Source organism: Loxodonta africana, chromosome 10 (assembly GCF_030014295.1).
Source record: "Loxodonta africana isolate mLoxAfr1 chromosome 10, mLoxAfr1.hap2, whole genome shotgun sequence".
In the NCBI taxonomy this organism is placed as follows: domain Eukaryota; kingdom Metazoa; phylum Chordata; class Mammalia; order Proboscidea; family Elephantidae; genus Loxodonta; species Loxodonta africana.
This window is the reverse complement of record NC_087351.1, coordinates 65,017,342-65,031,821: the sequence shown is the minus strand read 5'-3', so window position 1 is coordinate 65,031,821 and position 14,480 is coordinate 65,017,342. Positions and strand designations below refer to the sequence as shown.

At 36.6% G+C, this 14,480-nt stretch overlaps 1 protein-coding gene across 8 annotated transcripts in view; it reads left to right on the top strand.

The window, feature by feature from the left end:
- Positions 1 to 14,480, top strand: part of DDHD1 (DDHD domain containing 1) — a 105,496-nt gene that overhangs the window by 19,428 nt on the left and 71,588 nt on the right. For 4 of the 8 annotated variants that reach the window (XM_023546171.2, XM_023546167.2, XM_003408631.4 and 1 more), the window contains exons 2-3: positions 11,668 to 11,841; positions 12,471 to 12,491. In XM_023546171.2, the coding sequence (XP_023401939.1) occupies positions 11,668 to 11,841; positions 12,471 to 12,491 (195 nt within the window). The remainder of the gene's footprint in view (positions 1 to 11,667; positions 11,842 to 12,470; positions 12,492 to 14,480) is intronic. The other 4 variants (XM_023546172.2, XM_003408629.4, XM_023546168.2 and 1 more) reach the window with 1 other exon arrangement.

The window sequence follows — 14,480 nt, the reverse complement described above, 5'->3', positions numbered from 1 at the left end:
TGTATTTCAGGATAAATCTCAAAATGTTCTTTTTAACTCTGAGTGCAATACCATTCCTCTTCAATTTGTATGATTATTGGATTAAAAACGGCCAATACCAGTCCATTTCAGCTCACTAATGCTTAGGATATCAATCTTCCAGCGTTCCATTTCATTTTTGACGACTTCCAATTTTCTTTGATTTATGCTTTGTACATTCCATGTTCTGATTACTGATAGGTGTTTGTAGCTGTTACTTTTCATTTTGAGTCATGCCATATCAGCAAGTGAAGGTCCCGAGGGCTTTACTCCATCCACATCATTAAGGTCGACTCTACCTGGAGGAGACAATTCTTCCCCCAGGTATGTTTTGAGTGCTTTTCAACCTGAGGGGCTCAGCGCTATATTGGACAGTGTTCTGCTGCTATTCATAAGATTTTCATTGGCTAATTTTGGGGAGTAAATCTCCAGATTTTTATTCCTAGTCTGTCTTAGTCTGGAAGCTCCACTGAAACCTGTCTATTATGGGTGACACTACTGGTAGGTGAAATACTGGTGGCATATTTTCCAGGATTATAGCAACACGCATGTCACCACAATACTGACAGGTGGTGGCATGCTCCCTAGTCTCCCCCTTTTTATGTCTTATTTTTCACAACTCAGATGTAAAAACCAGCTCTTAAAGATCTTGTTTTCACACCAAAGGACCTACCTTTTACTGATAACACCAGAAAGTAAATCAAAGCACTGGGTTAACTTCCAGTCACAGTGTGCCTGGAGTGGTCTCATCATCAGGTCTTAGTGTATAATTATTTTTTGGTTCTCTGGGTCTGCTTCTCCTCTGTCACGCTGTGAAGTTTTTCATATTGGAAGAGGTGGCAGGAAAAAGGAGGTTTAATTAAGCCAAATAAATGGCTGAGGGCTCTACAAGATTCTCTTAAAACCAGGTGTAATTACTGCATGTGGTTTTAGAAACTTTAAAAAATATTCCACATTGTGGAACAGTGCCATAACTTGGAAATACGGTATCTCACTAGTCCCCATCATAACCCAACAGCGAGACAGAATAGCCTCATGTTAGAGATGATAAACAAGCTCAGAGAGGTTAAGGTATAGATGAGATTAGAGCCTCAGGCTTCTGGATCCTTAACCAGTTCTTTTTCTGCTGTATACTACCTGTGACCTCACAGCAGATATGAAGGTACCCTATATCTTATTTTGTAACCTATGTAAGATTTCCTTGTTTGCTTTTACTGCCACTTGTTCCTCCTGTTTGATGATTTTCTAAATATATTCCTCAAATAAGCTTCTTGTCACTTTGGTCTTAGGAGTTTCTTAAATGTTTTCCTCAGCTTCTTTTTTTGCACGTGTTCAAGCTTTTGCTTCTATTTTTGTTAGCATTCTGAATTTTGCCTACACAAAACTTTTTCTCCATGTGTTCCTTGGTTTTTTTGTTTGTTTGTTTTTAAGGCTTTAGTTTTGATTTTGAACCCAACTTAGAGCTTAAATTGTAAGAGATGGTTATATTTCTTTCATAGGTAGTTAATCCTCCTGACGAGTAACTGGTTTGGCAGTTTCTGTTTGTTTGCCATCTTCCTAAGCTTTGTATTTCTCTTTTGTAATGTAAGTTGTTTTCATTCTCTCTATATCTTTTTTAAATTTGGAAGGTCACATTTTATTGCTTTCATGCGACAAATATTTACCTAGTCTGTACTAGGTAAAGGAAGGGAGTGATCACCTCTACCTAGAGTTTACAAAAATCTTTCCAGAGAAATTAATGCTTGAGTTGGATCTTAAGTCATTATTGCAGAGGAAATGGCATGTTTAAAGGCACAAAGGAGGATAATGCACTCAGAGGACTCAAGAGGTTCTGTTTGGCAGGAGCATTGGGAATAAGGTTAAAAAAAAAAAGGGTAGAAGATGGATCAGAACATGCCATTTCATACTGAAAATTTAAACTTTATCCTATGAGGAAAAAGCATCAGAAAGTATAAAATGGGGGAAATGACTTTATCAGATTTGCATTTCTAGAGTTTTACCCTGGCAACACGGTAGAATATAAATGGAAAGCTGGGAAAGTGAGACAGTGACAGGGAAACTAGTTTTAGGGTGTTACTGCAGTATGCGAACTCAGAAACAATTAGGGTCTGGGGTGGTACTATGGTTATTGGAAGGGTGGAAGAAGATGTTAAGGAAACAGAATGTACCATATCAGTTCAGTATGAGTAAGGGGAAGGGTAGTCTAGGTTATCTCCAATGGTTTTGACTTGGGTGGGTTGTGAGGGAAGAACAGGTTTTCCCACCCAACCCCATTTCTCCTGGTTGGAGTGGCAGAGGGATGCTGAATAAGAGTTCATTTTGATATATTGCATTTAAAGTACCTGTTGCATACACAATACTGGGGAAGCCAGCACAACTTGTACAAGGCAAGGTCATGATAGCTCCATAGACACATCCAAACTCCCCAAGGGACCGAATTGCTGGGCTGACAGCTGTGGGGGCCATGATCTTGGGGCAGCATCTAGCTCAACTGATGTAACATAATTCATAAAGAATATGTTCTACATGCTACTTGGTGAGTAGTGTTTGGGGCTGTAAAAGCCTGTGAGTGGCCATCTAGTATACTCCACTGGTCTCGCCCCTTCAGGAGCAAGGAAGAATGAAGAAAACTAAAGATACAAGGGAAAGATTAGCCCAAAGGACTAATGGACCACATCTACCACGCCCTCCACTGGACTGAGTCCAGTACAAGTAGATGATGCTCGGCTACTGCCACTGACTGCTCAGGCAGAGATCACAACAGAGGGTCCTGGACACGGATGGAGAAAAATGTAGAACAAAATTTTAACTCAAAAATAAAGACCAGTCTCACTGGCCAAACAGAGACTGGAGAAATCCTGAGAATATGGCCCCCAGACACCCTTTCAGCTCAGTAATGAGGTCATTCCTGAGGTTCACCCTCTAGCCAAAGATGGAACAAAACAAGACTAAAGGGGTGCACCAGCCCTGGGGCAGGGACTAGGAGGCAGGAGGGAACAGGAAAGCTGATAATAGGGAACCCAGGGTTGAGAAGGGAGAGTGTTGACATGTCATGGGGTTGTTAACCAATGTCATAGAACAATATGTGTACTAACTGATTAAAAAAACTAGTTTGTTCTGTAAACTTCATCTAAAATTCAATTAAAAAAAATTAAAGTATTTGTTGCATACCCAGATGGATGCAACCAGTGGGCAGTTGGATATATATCAGTGTGAAACACAGAAGAGGGCAGTGCTGGAATTAAAGATCCTCAGTAATTTAAACCAGTAGTCTCTAGAATGGCATATGCAGGCTTCATTCAGGTATATGATGAAATGTTTGAATTTATATTTACTTTCTGTTTCATCCTTTTGATTTGCCATTTTTTGTATGTTTTGTAATATATATGTAATATATTACATATATATTACAAAACTGTAATATATATGTAATATATTACATATATATTACAAAACTGTAATATACATGTTTAACTTATAAATAAGTGTGTATACGTGATATGCTCAAAATATTTTTTCCTTTGGTGCTTGATCAGATTCGGAGAGTACTGGTTTAACCTTGTTGGGAACCTATGGTCCCTTATAGGTATTCTGCTTTACAATAATAACCTGGAGAACTTTTTTAAAAATATGTCTTTCTGAACCCTATCTTCAGAGACTCTTAGGTCTTTAACTTGTGTAGCAAGAAACCTGAAGGTCTACCTTTTCTTTTAATTGCTCAAGTGATTCTGATTATGGCCACTTTAAAACTATGGAAAACATATAGACAGAGATGATGAAGAGAAGAGAAGATAGATAGGTTGGATTGATACTGTACTAATTCTAAAAGTTCCAACTATATTTAATACATATTCTTTTGATTTTCATCATCTGATAGAATGGCTATAGTCCATATTGAATTGATGATCACCATTAAGCTATAGTTAAAAATTCAAATGTCTGTTTTAACGTATGCTTCATTTCTGATACAGGTTTATTTCCCATGTATATGCAGATTACATCGAATTTTTATTTTATTTAATTTATTATGTTGTTGAGAATAACTGAAGAACTCAAACCTGTTGCTGTCGAATCAATTCTGGCTCATAGCGACCCTATAGGACAGAGCAGAACTTGCCCATAGAGTTTCCAAGGCTGTAATCTCTATGTAAGCAGACTGCCACATCTTTCTCTCATGAAGTGGCTGGTGGGTTCGAACCACTGACCTTTTGATTAGTAGCCAAGTACTTAACCACTGTGGCACCGGGGCTCCTTTGTTGAGCATACACAGCAAAACATACACAAACTCAACAGTTTCTACGTGTACAATTCAGTGATGTTGATTATATTCTTCAAGTTGTACAGCCACTTTCACCTTCCTTTTCTGAGTTGCACCTCCCCCATTAACATAAACTCACTGCCCCCTAAGGTTCCTGCCTAATATTTTGAGTTGCTGTTGTCAGTTTGATCCCATATAGATATTTCTACCTGGCCAACCAACTGGAAGAGATCCATTCTGTGCCCATTCCAAAGAAAGGTGATACAATGGAATGTAGAATTACTACTGAACAGTATCATTAATATCATACACGGGTAAGATTTTGCTGAAGATAATTCAAAAATGGTTGTAGCAGTACATCATCAACAGGGAACTTCCAGAAATTGTAAGCTGGATTCAGAAGAGGATGTGGAATGAGGGGTATCGTTGCTGATGTCAGATGGATCTTGGCTAAAAACAGAGAATACCAGAAAGATGTTTACCTGTGTTTTATTGACTATGCAAAGGCATTCAACTGTGTGGACCATAACAAATTATGGATAAAATTGTGAAGAATGGGAATTCCAGGACACTTAATTGTGTTCATGCAGAGCCTGTACATAGACCAAGAGACAGTCATTTGAACAGAACAAGGAAATATGTGTGGTTTAAAGTCAGGAAAGGTGTGTGTCAGGGATGTGTCATTTTACCGTACTTATTCAATCTGTATAATGAGCAAATAATCCAAGAAATTGGGCTATATGAAGAAGAACATGGCATTAGGATTGGAGTAAGACTCCTTAACAACCTGTAATATGCAGATGACACAACCTGACTTGCTAAAAGCCAAGAGGACTTGAAGCACTTACTGATGAAGATCAAAGACTACAGCCTTCAATATGGACTACACCTTCACATAAAGAAAACAAAAATCCTTACAACTGGACCGATAAGCAACATCATGATAAATGGAGAAAAGATTGAAGTTGTCAAGGATTTCATTTTACTTGGATCCACAGTCAACATCCATGGAAGCAGCAGTCAAGAAATCAAATGATGTGTTGCTTTGGGCAAACCTGCTGCAAAAGACATTTTTCAAGTGTTAAAAAGCAAAGATATTACTTTCAGGACTAAAGTGCACCTGATCCAAGCCATGGTGTTTTCAGTTGCCTACTGTGCTTGGCAAAGCTGGGCAATGAATAAGGAGGACTGAAGAAGAATTGATGCCTTTGAGTTATGGCATTGGCAAAGAATATTGACTATATCATGGACTGCTAGAAGAATGAACAAATATGTCTTGGAAGAAGTACAGCCAAAATGCTCCTTAGAAGGGAAGATGGCGAGACTTCATCTTACATACTTTGGACATGCTATCAGGAGGGACCAGTCCCTGAGAAGGACATCATGCTTGGTAAGGTAGAAGGTCATCAAAAAAGAGGAAGACCCTCGAAGAAATGGATTGACACACTGTGCTCAAACCCAGCAATAATTGTGAGGATCGCACAGGATCAGATACTGTTTCGTTCTGTTGTATATAGGATGGTTATAAGTCAGAACCCACTCGAGGGCACCTAACAACAACAGATATTCCTTAAAAGAGTATAATGCTCAAGGTAGACATTCTTTACTAATTAGGCTAAACAATTGTTATGGTTTTAAGAAGATTCGGGAACATTTTTGGCTTAAGGTTTAAAGATAATCTTGGGCAGTAGTTTCAGGGGTTCATCCAGACTCCAGAAAGTCAGAGTCCATGAAAATTTGAAATTCTGTTCTGCGTTTTCCCCCTTTTGATCAGGGTTCTGCTACAGACTCCTCTATCAAAATGATACAGAACATTTTTTGACTAGCCAATTACCTAAAGAGAACTCTTTTCCTAATAGAACCAAAACCAAACCCACTGCCTTCGAGTCGATTCCAACTCATAGCAACCCTATAGGACAGAGTAGAACTGCCCCACAGAGTTTCCAAGGAGCGCCTGGCAGATTTGAACTGCCGACCTCTTGGTATAGCACTTGGATAGCACTTAATCACTACGTGAAATTCTGCATTGCCTAGATCCACCAGAATATTAAAGTTGGAAGACTTAGGACAAAAGGACCTGTCACTTAAAGCTTGTTCTTCCTTTTGAAATGAAAGGGATTGCTAACAAAATCTAAAATATGCCTGTTAATTAAAATTTGAGAAAAGGATGAGAATGTAATATGAATTCCTGAAAGGATCATGTAATAAAAGCTTTTCAGGACAGTAAATCAATTTTTTAGCTATATTGCTTAAGAACTAAGAAATATATACAGGCTTAAAAACCCTTACATCCTTGACTCTTTAATCAAAAGAAGCAAACTATTGAGGGTATAAAGTATATTGTCCATACTTTCTCACCCCTATAAAATAGGAACTTGATCAGTGACAGGTATTATTGATAGTAACTCTTTCCTGAGCGTAGTTTAGTTTTCTTAGTGTAATTGTTATTTTAAAGGTGATCCCAGGTATATTATGAGGTATAAGTATTTCTCTGATACAGTAGAATTCTGTGTGATTGCTAACTACTAACCCAATTCTGCAGTTAAGGTATTGCAACCAAGCTAAATGATGATTGACATAGTGATTGTTTAATTGCGTTTGTCCTACATAATCCCTCCAGGTTAGTTTCTGCCTGGTCAATGAGCAAGTGTTCAGGTATTCAAATGAAAGGTAACATTTTGATATCTAGTTCCTCATTTTCTACTGTTAATTAATTCCATTTGCCAATTAAACATTTATTAATTTTCTACATAGTATATTATTATCACCCACCTTCTGAGAACTACCAGTTGCTTATTTTTAATTATTGATTTTGTATTTGAAATATTTCAAGCATGTAAAAGGCATAGGTAACATAACTGACACTCAGGACCCCCCACCTAGCTTAAAAAATTAAACATTAGAGATAGAATCAAAATCATCCTAAACTTGATGTTTATCCCCATGTATTTTTTAGATTGTCAGAACATATGTATATGTATCAATAAGTGACAGTGGCATTTTTTTTATCATTACTTGTTTTAACTTTATATAAACAGTGCCATTCTGTTTGTATTCTGCAACTTGCTTTTTGGTTCAGTGTTAGGTTTTTGAGATTTATCCATGATGGCACATGTAACTCCATCTATTTATTTTCACTGTATATTTATATATAGTAGTATTCCATTGCGTGTATATGCTACACTTTGTTTTCATTTTTGGACATTTAGATTATTTGCAAATTTTTGATACTATAAACGTTGCTGTAATAAACATTTTTATATATACCTCCTTGTACAAAAGAGATTCCACAGTTTAAGTATAAAGCTAGGATGGAACTGTTTCAAATTTCATCCATCTCCCTCGTTACCAGTCAATCTAAGCATGTTTTATAAGTGTATTACCTATTTGGGTTTCCTCTTCTTTGAAAGTCTTTGTATATTAGCACCCAGTCATGAAACAGAAACCACACAATAATTTCAGCAGAGAAAGTTTAATATAAAGAATTATTGACAGAGGTGTGATGTAACAGAGCAAAGAGAACTCTGTCAAGAATACAGAAATAGCAGATATAGGTAGCAGCCACTGCTCCTTGGGACTGAGATAGAGCACCCAAGGAAGAGCCTATTCTTTGCAAGGGGTGAGATTCAGACCTGACTGGAGGGAGCGTACGGCAGTGGTTCCCAGAGGTGCTGAACCAGTAGAAGTTGCTGTAATTCTGCTCTCTGGCGTGCTGGGGGGAGTCTTATACAGGGAGGTACCTAGCCTCAGAACTCACTGCAGGCTGCTAGAAGGGTGCCCGACAAGTAGTCCAATGGGAGATGCCTAGCAGGTGGCATTCCATTGTGAAACTGCCTGGGGGAGAGGGAATGACAGGGGAATGCCCATGGGAAGTGTCACTGCTGTTAGCTGCTAGGCGCCTAACAGGAGCACCCTCTGTGGGAGCCCAGTGAGTTGAGTGAGTGCATTGGGACCCAGAAGAGAAACCCCCTTCTTTTCCGAGTGTCCTTCCAGTGCCCTCTGCTGGCAAAGCCTAATATTAGGCCAGCTGCTAAGGGAGGCATACCTTTGTGTAGAGCGTTTAGGGAAGGGTAGATTTGGAGCTGAGAGGCAATAAATTGATAAGTTACACAGAATCCTTTGCCCATATTTTTAATTTAGTTGCTGTATTTTTTTATTTGGTTTGTAGAAGGTATTTTTTTTTAAAGGCTGTATGCGTGGAAAATAAGTTCTCCCAATCTAACTCATTATTTTTACAGTTTATATCACGTTTAAATTCTTAATGCATTTCTCTATCAAGTGTTTCAAATTTACCTTTTTTACATTCAGGCAGTCCAAGATTTTCAGTCTGATGAACAGCATGCAAACAATTCTGTTGAAAGTCAAGCAGAGCTTAGTGATATATATGAAGAAGTTTTGTCACCGTCTTCTGATGATAAGAATTTGTGCAGATTACACTAGTATAAATGACTAACGCTATAGAGACTATTTCACCTATTATTTATACAAATAATAAGAATGGAAAATAATAGAAAATGAGGTAGATGTTTTGGTAAGCAGATTGATAGGTATATTATGTTAGTAATATAGAATAGGAAACCCTGGCGGCGTAGTGGTTAAGAGCTACGGCTGCTCATCAAAAGGTCGGCAGTTCAAATCCACAAGGCAGTCCTTGGAAACTCCATGGAGCAGTTGTCCTCTGTCCTACAGGGTCACTATAAGTCAGGATTGAGTCGACGGCAACGGGTTTTAGTTTTAATGAAGAAAAACAAATAAAATGTGTTGAAAATTATGGATGTTAATAACATGCAAAAAGCATAATTACCATAGAAGATGCTTTTATGTATGGTGAGAAAATCACTTGAGAAAAGAGCTGTTTTCAACAGCTTTGATATAACAATTTTACAAAGTTCCATTCATGTTGAACTAAACTGACAGCGATGCTAGAAAGCCAACTAGAAAGCCAAGTTGATTTTAGAGACTTAGTGTTTAGTGTATCTTCTATGCTCAGAGCCCATTCAGTCCTATGCTGTATCATCTGTAGCTTCTACAGCGAAGTTCACTTATCAAAGACACTTAAATTCCAAGGTTTTTTTTTTTTAAGAGATAAAAAAAACCAAGGGTGAAGACCAAATTCTTTGTACAAAGTTAATGAGAACCCTGCAGTTAGACGTGAAATGTAAAATTATATTTAGTATATATTCTGTTTACCAGGGACAATGTTAGATACTTTAGGAAATTTTCTGTGCTTTAAAGGTTGGTGTGTGGAAATAAATATCAAATTTACTTTTTCCTGATACCTACTACAAGCGTATGACAAATTCCCACTTTACACTTCACTGTTCATTTCTGATACCAGCTGCCCATGCAGCAGTTGTTCTTCTGACCCTGTCCATCTGGAGTTAGGTCAGATCTCACAAGTTAAAGGGACACAGTCCTCCAGACTGCCAAGTAGGTCTGAGACTTCAATGCCAGCCAAAAGTTTGGGATCCATGTGACACCCTCACTTCTGACCTGCTGGCTACAAATTCAGAGTTTTCCCATGCCCCCTTCAGGTGCCAGCCACAAGCTTGGGGGTTCCCCCCTGAGCTCCCTTACTTTTGACCTGATGGCTATAACTTCAACGGTTCTATCTACTCCTTCAGGATACCAGCTGTAAGCTAAGGGGCTCCCAACCCTCCTCCCCCCGCCCCCCACCCCTTCTGATGTGCTAGTTCTCACTACTATCTCAGAGTCAATAATTCACTAGAACAACTCACAGAACTCACAGAATGCACTTTGTGATTATAGCTTTATTGGAAAGGATGCAAAGCAGGATCAGCATAAAGAAGAGATGCATAGAGTAAGATCCGGGGAGTTTCCCAGCACAGCTTCTACATCTCAGAAAGGGACACACTACCCTCCCACGTGCATCAATGTCTTTCACCAACAAGGAAGCCCATGGAGCCTCAGTGTCCAGAGCTTTTATTGTAGGTCTCATTATATAATACAAACTCCAGCCCCTCTTCCCTGAGATTGGTTGATATCACTAGGTGATTATGAGGTCTCACACAGTAGGTCTTTCTGGCCTCGCCAGTCCTCACCCTAGAGTCACCTCATTACCTCATTGGCATAACCTGTTAGCCAGGTGTAGTATGGAGTCCTTATCAGAGACACTTAAATTCCAAGGATTATTTTTTAGAGATTAAAAACCAAGGGCAAAGACAAATTCTTTGGACAAAGTTAATGTGAACTCCACAGTTGGATGTTCAACTTTTGAGAAGCCGTAATTATTTAGAATACTACATTTGGATAACCAAGGTATTACTGTATTAGACTAATTTTAATCAGGGCATCAAGCAAAGGAATTGCATCTGAATAACTGAAACTTTGTATTTCTATAAAATGCATTTTATTCTAGTGTGTATTACATGTCAAGCATTTAAATGAAAATTTTAGTTTTGCTGAATCTAATGTTCTGTTTTTGGAAGCAAATTTAAAGATAGTTACCAAAATACTAAAATATCTAGCCCTTTCCTATTAATGCTTAACAGCTTTTTTGTGACCTGGTACAGGAAAGTCAAAGTTTACAAGTACAGAGATGCCAAGGAAGTCACCTACTTTTTGGCTTTATAATTCAGAAAGAGCCCTCGTCCCTCCACTGTGACACACAGCTACGAGGAATAAGAGAATCATTTCTTGGTTACCTGCTGTGATGGTTAATGTTATGTGTCAGCTTGACTAGGGCGTTCATTTCATCTTGCTCTTTTTACTTTTAGGGTTTCATTATTTCCATTTTGATTTATTTTTGCTTGACTTAAAATAATTTTTTAAAGGATTTGAGATGGCTTAGCTGACATTTGTGATTTATTTTAAATAAATACAGAGCTAATTGGGCTTATAGGAACAATGTTAGTCAAGGGTATGTTAAGTTATTCAAGGAAATTTTTCTCAGTTTTTCCTAAAATGACTGAGGTCACTGCAGTATAACTAAAGGTTTCAGCTATTGCCATGTGTTAACTGGAAACTCATAATCCCCAAGGTATCCCTAAAACGTGCAACACACTACTACAACACACACTATTTCTACTTCTGGGATTTTATAATATTAGTATCTTCCAAGGTGTTGGAACTATCACTAGAGCCTTGCATGAAACTTAACCCCTTATCCTACTAATTTTGGATACTCAGGACCTCCGTCACATAGGTAACTGTTCATTGACCTTGTTAATGCCAAAGTAATTTTTTTGTATTTTTATTTAATATAAGTAAAATTATATAATCTGGCTTAAACTCTGCATTTTAAAACTTTAAAATGATTCTGTGTTTCATAAAAGTCTGTTTTTGCCATAGCAGTAGCAAAATATAAAAATGTAATTACCATGTGTCTTTGTATTGTAAAAATGTATAATCCTGTGATTTCTTTTTTTCAGAGGCTGATAAAATACCAGTAATGCGTGGACAGTGGTTTATTGATGGTACTTGGCAACCTCTAGAAGAAGAAGAAAGTAATTTAATTGAGCAAGAACATCTCAGCTGTTTTAGGGGTCAGCAGATGCAGGAAAATTTTGATATTGAAGTGTCAAAACCCATAGATGGAAAAGAGGGTAAGACCGATTAATGCATTCTTTAAACCAAGCATTTTGGTAATGTTTAAAGTAGTTTCTAAGTTTGATACAGTAATTCAGAAAGGTTACAATTCATACAACTGATTTTTTTTAACATTTTGATTATTATTTTAGAATTAGAGTAATAAACTACTATGAATTTCTGAAGCAAATTTTTTCAATTTTTATTAAGTAAGATATATGTTCAGTGGCATGACACTAACACAATCTGCTATAAATGTTTAAATTATTATAATATAGTCCCAAACTAGTCCTTTTTAGTAGTTTCTACAGTTATCAAAGCAAATTGAACTTATAAAAAAAAATCCCTTGCCACTCTAATAGAACAACAATTAATATTTTAATGTTGATTCTTTTCCTGAAACTAAAAAAAAAACCTTCAGTTACCTTTGCATAAGTGCCTCTTACCTGTCTCCATACTGATAACCCCATCAGTGTCTAGTTTGAAACAATCTGTTCCTTACATTTCCTTATTCAGCATTTGAATATGTTTGCAGTAGTTAAAAACATTTTAATAATAGCCAAGATGGCCATGTTTTCTGAATCTTGTGTAAAATTCAAAATGTATGGTCAAGTTAAAAACGCTTCTGTTGTTCCATTTACTGCAGGCAGTGGGATCAACTATTCTGGTGAGTATAACAGTGCAGATAGATTACAATTTATAGATTTCTCTAAAAATATATATTTTTAAGTGTTTCTTCATCCATGCTTGCCTTTTTTGGGAGGTTTCTTGGCAAGTTCTGCTGAGTTTAGTGAATTAAAATACAAATTATTTTTTTCTTCTTATAAAATATCTCAAACAGAAAAAAATAACATTGATCAAGTAATCCACAGAATGTAGCTTGAAAAAATGAATTATGTAGTTGAAAGTAATTGTTTATACAGTAAACACCTGTGAAACCTGGAACCTGTGTAAGGCAGAAACCTATCAGAGAAGGGAAACTCAGAATAGTTTCCACTAAAACGAGCGATAGAAAAGTGGTAAGACTGCACCCTGACAAAGATGGAAAACTTGTAAGACCCAGAAAAAAAAGGCAATCCCATCAAGTTCCAGCTCTCACAGTTTTTACAGTATAACATAATTAATGGCAGAGGAATAATCTATAGACTGGTTGGTTTTTTTTTTGTTTTTTTTCTTATTAGTAGCTACGTCCCAAGTCTTTTCTCTCTTCCAGCCTTCTCTCTCTCTGTACAAATGTATATACACATTTGTCACAAGCAAGGAAACTGTATAGTTTAACTTATACCAAATTAAAATATCTTTCATATCAGGTTCATTAAAAATTTATGTAACTGAGGAAAGTTGTGGTTTCTATATGAATTGGCAATTAAATTTAACAGGTTTGTATAATAATAGTTGTCTGTTATGTGCCAGATACTGTATTCTAGGAATATTTAATATACTATCTAATTTCTTTAATCTGTACAGTCAAGTATTATTTCACTGTGAAATTCAAACTGAAGTTTCTTATATATCAATATATAAAGAAAAGTTGTATATAACTGCCAAATCTTCATTCCTTTAGATTACGATAGAAATAATACTTTGTTCTTATAGCAAATTTGATATATCCCTGATCTTTTGTTAGTAACGGAAGTATTTTGTAACCTCTCATCACCACTACCAGAATAGTCTCAAAAGATTTTTTATTGTGAATTAATTTCATTGCTATTTGAGAAAATTGATCTCTGAATTTTTTCCCCTTCTATTTCTTCTCTTTAAGTCTTCTGCCTCAAAAATGACAGTTCACTTTAACAAACCCAGTTTAGCCACTCCAATTCTTTACTGTTAATTAATGTATGAAAAAAATCCAGGAGCTTGGAGAAGAAAAAGAATGAGTGTTAAAAATATAAGTAGATTGTTCCCCTTTCTGACACTGTGTTCAAAACACTTTTTCCTGCTTGCTAATTCATCCTGTGGAGGTTAGTCATCAGCTTTTTCATCTCTAGATCTTATCTGCTTGGAATCTTGTTTCTATTACAAAAACAAAATTAGAATTTCATGTGTCTTTGTTACTTCTGCTCCCTACCTAAATGTTAGCCATAGCAGAATACTTATATTTTGTTCAAAGTATCCTAATTTTATGAGCCAGTTTCTTAAATAAGTCTGATGTAAGAACATAGGAGCCCTGGTGGCACAGTAGTTAAGAGCTCAGCTGCTAACCAAAAGATAGACAGCTCTAATCCACCAGCCATTCCTTGGAAACCCTGTGGGGCAGTTCTGTTCTGTCCTGTGGGGTCACTGTGAGTCAGAATCAACTCCATGGCAGCGTGTTTGGTTTTGGTTTTGGTAAGAACATGGTTTATTTGTGTGAGTAGATCTTTTTAGTATGTCTTTGTGTATGTGTGTGTCAGTTGTAGGGTATTACAATAATTACATTTTTTATTAGCTTTACTTTTTTTTTTTTAAGGGTGGTAAAATTTTAATTAGTAATAACAAAAAATTGTCAAATTATTAAAGTGCTTTTGCATTGTATTTTTTCAAAATTATGATTGATTCATTGAGGTTCATTAGAAGAAAAAAATTTTTAAGTATTACAGCATTAGGTAAAGCATGAGTATGTTTTATTATTAATAAAGAGTATAAATTTAATTCAGTATATATTGTTAAAGATTTA